The sequence below is a fragment of the Penicillium coprophilum genome (genome assembly GCF_028826855.1).
Source record: "Penicillium coprophilum strain IBT 35676 chromosome Unknown utg000004l_segment0_segment0, whole genome shotgun sequence".
In the NCBI taxonomy this organism is placed as follows: domain Eukaryota; kingdom Fungi; phylum Ascomycota; class Eurotiomycetes; order Eurotiales; family Aspergillaceae; genus Penicillium; species Penicillium coprophilum.
Window position 1 is genome coordinate 5989305 of NW_026622723.1, and position 4063 is coordinate 5993367.

At 45.5% G+C, this 4063-nt stretch overlaps 1 protein-coding gene across 1 annotated transcript; it reads left to right on the forward strand.

The window, feature by feature from the left end:
• Nucleotides 1–2202: 2202 nt before the first annotated feature.
• Nucleotides 2203–3615, forward strand: N7500_006693 (SDR family oxidoreductase; the record flags this gene model as incomplete). The annotated part of the gene is made up of 4 exons (XM_056677837.1): nt 2203–2482; nt 2552–2691; nt 2739–2928; nt 3005–3615. The coding sequence occupies 4 exons, from the start codon at nt 2203–2205 to the stop codon at nt 3613–3615; spliced, it is 1221 nt and encodes a 406-aa protein (XP_056532837.1).
• Nucleotides 3616–4063: the final 448 nt, after the last annotated feature.

Here is a 4063-nt window from a genome sequence, read left to right on the forward strand (position 1 = left end):
TGTATCCAAGTAAGTGTGTCAAAGGGTACAATTCGAAGTGAACGCTCACAACGCAAACACACAATAGCCGGCAGGAGGACCTTGAACCGAGCCTCGGGTCTGTTATAAAAACAAATAAAAATCTCCGAGATTTCCGGCGAGGTTCAATCTATTTTAAAAGGTCGAAGGGGTCGACAAAAAGCCTTGGAAAAGGAAATTAACAAGGAAAATCCACTGACGTCATTGCCCGTCTCCACTGTTTCTCCATTAATACTTCCGATTAGGGAAATAATACGTGTAGATCAACATCCCCATGCTACGATGCCCAACTCGTGAACTTTCTATATCTGGCAAGCCCTACTGTTCATGCAACTTGAATGCCCAAGATATTACTCCCATACAGCAGCTGGATTTATTAGATGGATGGGAGGCAACGAATGGCAGTAAGACAATTTGACCCAAAACAATTTGACAGAAAAATCAATATTACCGTGAGCATTGGTACATATTCTTGATTGGTGATACCGCTGACTCTGTGGGCATGGGAGTGTGATTTGTCTGTAGGTTGAATTCGCGGGGGTTAAAGCGCACGATGCTTTCAAGCTCCATAGTACGCCGCTAATTCGCATCAGTGGCTATGTGATGAGGGAAAGAACCTGTGGATCACATCTAAGAAAGAGAAAGAGAGAGGAGAAGTAGGGAGATCAATGTATGGAGCCGATATCTATGAGCCCGAGAAACAACTTGTCTCAACACAATCCAACAAAAAAAAGTAGAGTTGTACCCAAGGTTGTCATTACAGCAGCAGATAAACCGAAGGTAAAGATCTATGGCAGACTTCCTTATCAATATTGTCCATGCAGAGGAGTGGCTCTTACTTACGTGCTTAGATTGACCAGGACTTCAAAGCAGGTTGTTAGCCTCTATGCACAATGAAAAAAGACGAAAAACACACATTCATCACTTCTGGCACCTCAAATGATTTGAATTTGCAACAATCATTATATAACCATAACTATCGAAATGCAAACCATGAATTTTATACCCATCCCAAAGGCTGAAGGACTTCGGTTCCCTCATTCGATACCTGCGTGCTCCAAGATGCGAAGTTGCACGAAAACGATCTTTCACCCTTACTTCCTATAACTACTCCCCAGGCTACTTCCTAATTATCAAGCTCAGCTATATCCATTGCACATCATTCCTCTGGTAAGATCATCAAAGTACAAGAGAAAACGGTCAAATGTATGAGGCAAACCCCAGGCTGTTTACTGCCCAACCTGAATTTGAGTTCTACAGCCAAAATGATCTTATTCTCATTGTACATAGAGATTATCCTTGTATTAAGGTCTATCCACTTCTCTCCGACACTAAGCGCCGCGCATTTAACTACATGGAAAATCCTAGCTTGATGGTGGTGGTTTGGACCTGAAACATTATAGAAATCACAATGACCCGGAAGCTCGATTTTCTATGCACGTTGTTCCAACTCAATTGAATCATTCAATGGGATATCTTCTCGTGCGTTTTGAAATTCGAAATGGCCAAGTGATGTCGCAAAGATACCTGACCTCGAAGACGGTTTGTCCGAATTCATACGTTTCCAATTTCACTTCCAGGAGGTTCTGCCACAAGATCTTTTCATTGACTGATGTGTAGCATATTTGGTATTCCCACGTCTATATCAGCAAGATTTAGGTTGGAAACGGGAGAACGTGCAATTGGGCCAGCTGTTTTACGGCGTTTGCTGCCATCGCGGGAGTGGTCCCAAACGCGCACACTATATCGCTCCAGCCATGATCTACTTGGGTCCGTGAGCAGAAAATGACGCGTAGCCCCTTTTTTTTCAGGCCTTGGGCGGAAGCACGAGTTGACTGCCGCTGAACTATCGATCAAGTTTGAGATGTTGGAACTAGCACTCGGCCCCCGGCCTGTCAGAGGAGGCTCCAACGACGATCATCTTTAATTCTTGTTGCCGGCCCCGCTTCTTGCTTCACTTATTTTATAGTTCGGCTACTTAGTAGCATTCTGTGCCGCTGCGTTGGAGATTGGACACGTGTTGCCGAGAAATTATTCCGCACTACAGAATAGCAGATCAATGATGATGCCGGACACGTTTAGGCCGTACATAATAACATAAATTGGGGCTCAGAACTCTTGAAGTTGTTCTGGTTAACTTTTGATATCCCCTCATTATTCCTTTGATTGGAATCAACCCTTACAATGACAAACGGCAAAAAGGTAGCGCTAGTATTTGGTGCCAGTGGAATCTCTGGATGGGCCGTGAGCAAAAACTTACTATCCTATCCCACTGCAACCACCTTTGATCGAATTATCGGTTTGATGCATCGTCCACGGCCTACAACTGAGAGCGGCCTACCTCAAGATCCCCGACTGGAGTTGTACTCAGGGGTGGATCTCCGTACCGAGCTCGAAGATGTGAAGAAACAGATGAGGGAACGGGTTCCAAATCTAGATCAAGTCACACACGTGTATTACCTGGGTATGTGAGATGACATGTATCAGACATGAAATTAGCCACGCGTCAGGCTAGAATGCTCACGGAAAATAGCATACTCCAATGCCACCGCGTACACCGAGCATGTGATGCGTATCAAGGACATCAATAAGCAAATGACCTACAATGCTGTCCACGCAACCGATTCGCTCTGTTTACAGCTTCAGTTCTTAGTCCTCCAGACTGGAACAAATGTAAGTTTTGTCCCATATTCTATCCCAAGCAATGCTGAGCTCGATAGAACTATGGGGTTGCAGTGTTCCAGCACATGGACAAGATTGAGATCAAGCCACCCCTAAGGGAGGATAATCCCCGAGTTCCATCACCTTACGGCGATGAAATCTTCTACTACGATCAAGTAGATTTGATCAAGGAGGCTGCTGAGGGCAAATCATGGAAATGGTGTGAGGTTCGACCTGATCAAATCGTCGGTGAGTCAGGCCCCTTGCCTTCACTTTCAGTCCCACGGGCATAGGTGCACGTTTCTTACACTGCAATGCCATTTAGGGTTCGTTCCTGATGTGACTGGCATGAACTTCGTCGAGCCACTGGCTCTATACCTCGCTCTCTACCGCTTCGTCAACGGTCCGGGTGCAAGCGTCAACTTCCCCGGGACAAAACCCAATTTCACCTACCGATTCACAGACTCGTCCCAGGATCTGATTTCAAAGTCTGAAATTTATCTCTCTGTGGTTCAGCCAGAGCAGTCTAATGGTGAAGCCTTCAACATCGCTGACACTGATTTGCCAGGGCCGTGGTCCGTTAAATGGCCGATCTTAGCTGGATATTTCGGCCTAAAGGGAGCCGGTCCTGGTGAGATGGGTTGGAACAACCTCGAAGAGTGGTGGAATGAGCATCAAGATGACTACCGACAAATGTGCAATGCGTATTGCTTGGAGCACCGTCTTGTTCCTCACTCGTCGTGGGTTTTCCTCAAGACTGGTTTTACACTTCTTGACCGTAACCGCGAGATGAGCCTTGACAAGATTCGAGGCGTGGGCTTCAAAGAAGAGATCCCGGTTGGTGAAGGATATATCATTGCCCTCGAACGTATCGCGGAGGCCAAGTTGATTCCGTCACAACGCGCACTATGCACCTCGGTATTTTCACAGTCATGATCGGTCAAAATCAAGTATTTTGTCATGGAAAACAAGCTTCTGGCTATTGGAAGTTCTACAATGTATCAGAAGCGGCTCTGAAGTCGGGATCTAGCCCAGGATTAGATACTTGCTTAGTGAGCACCCGGGCAGCTCCCGTACCCGGGGGTTGTTGCCAATTTGTTTGAGGGATCGGATGGAGTCGTAAACATAGATATATTCTCTTCGATCTAAATCTATATCTAGGTATTCTGCTACATCATGTATATGAAATACAGAACTGCCGATTGGCTTAAAGTTGAATCATATACTATAATCATACGCCATAATAACCTCGACACCAGAGGCCGAAACTTCTGTTATGCAACTTACACTTCAATTATACCATAGCTCAGATAAAACTCACTAGCAAGAGCTCCTTCACGTCATGATTTCAATCATTCTTTCTCTCTTACGGAACCCCTGACCT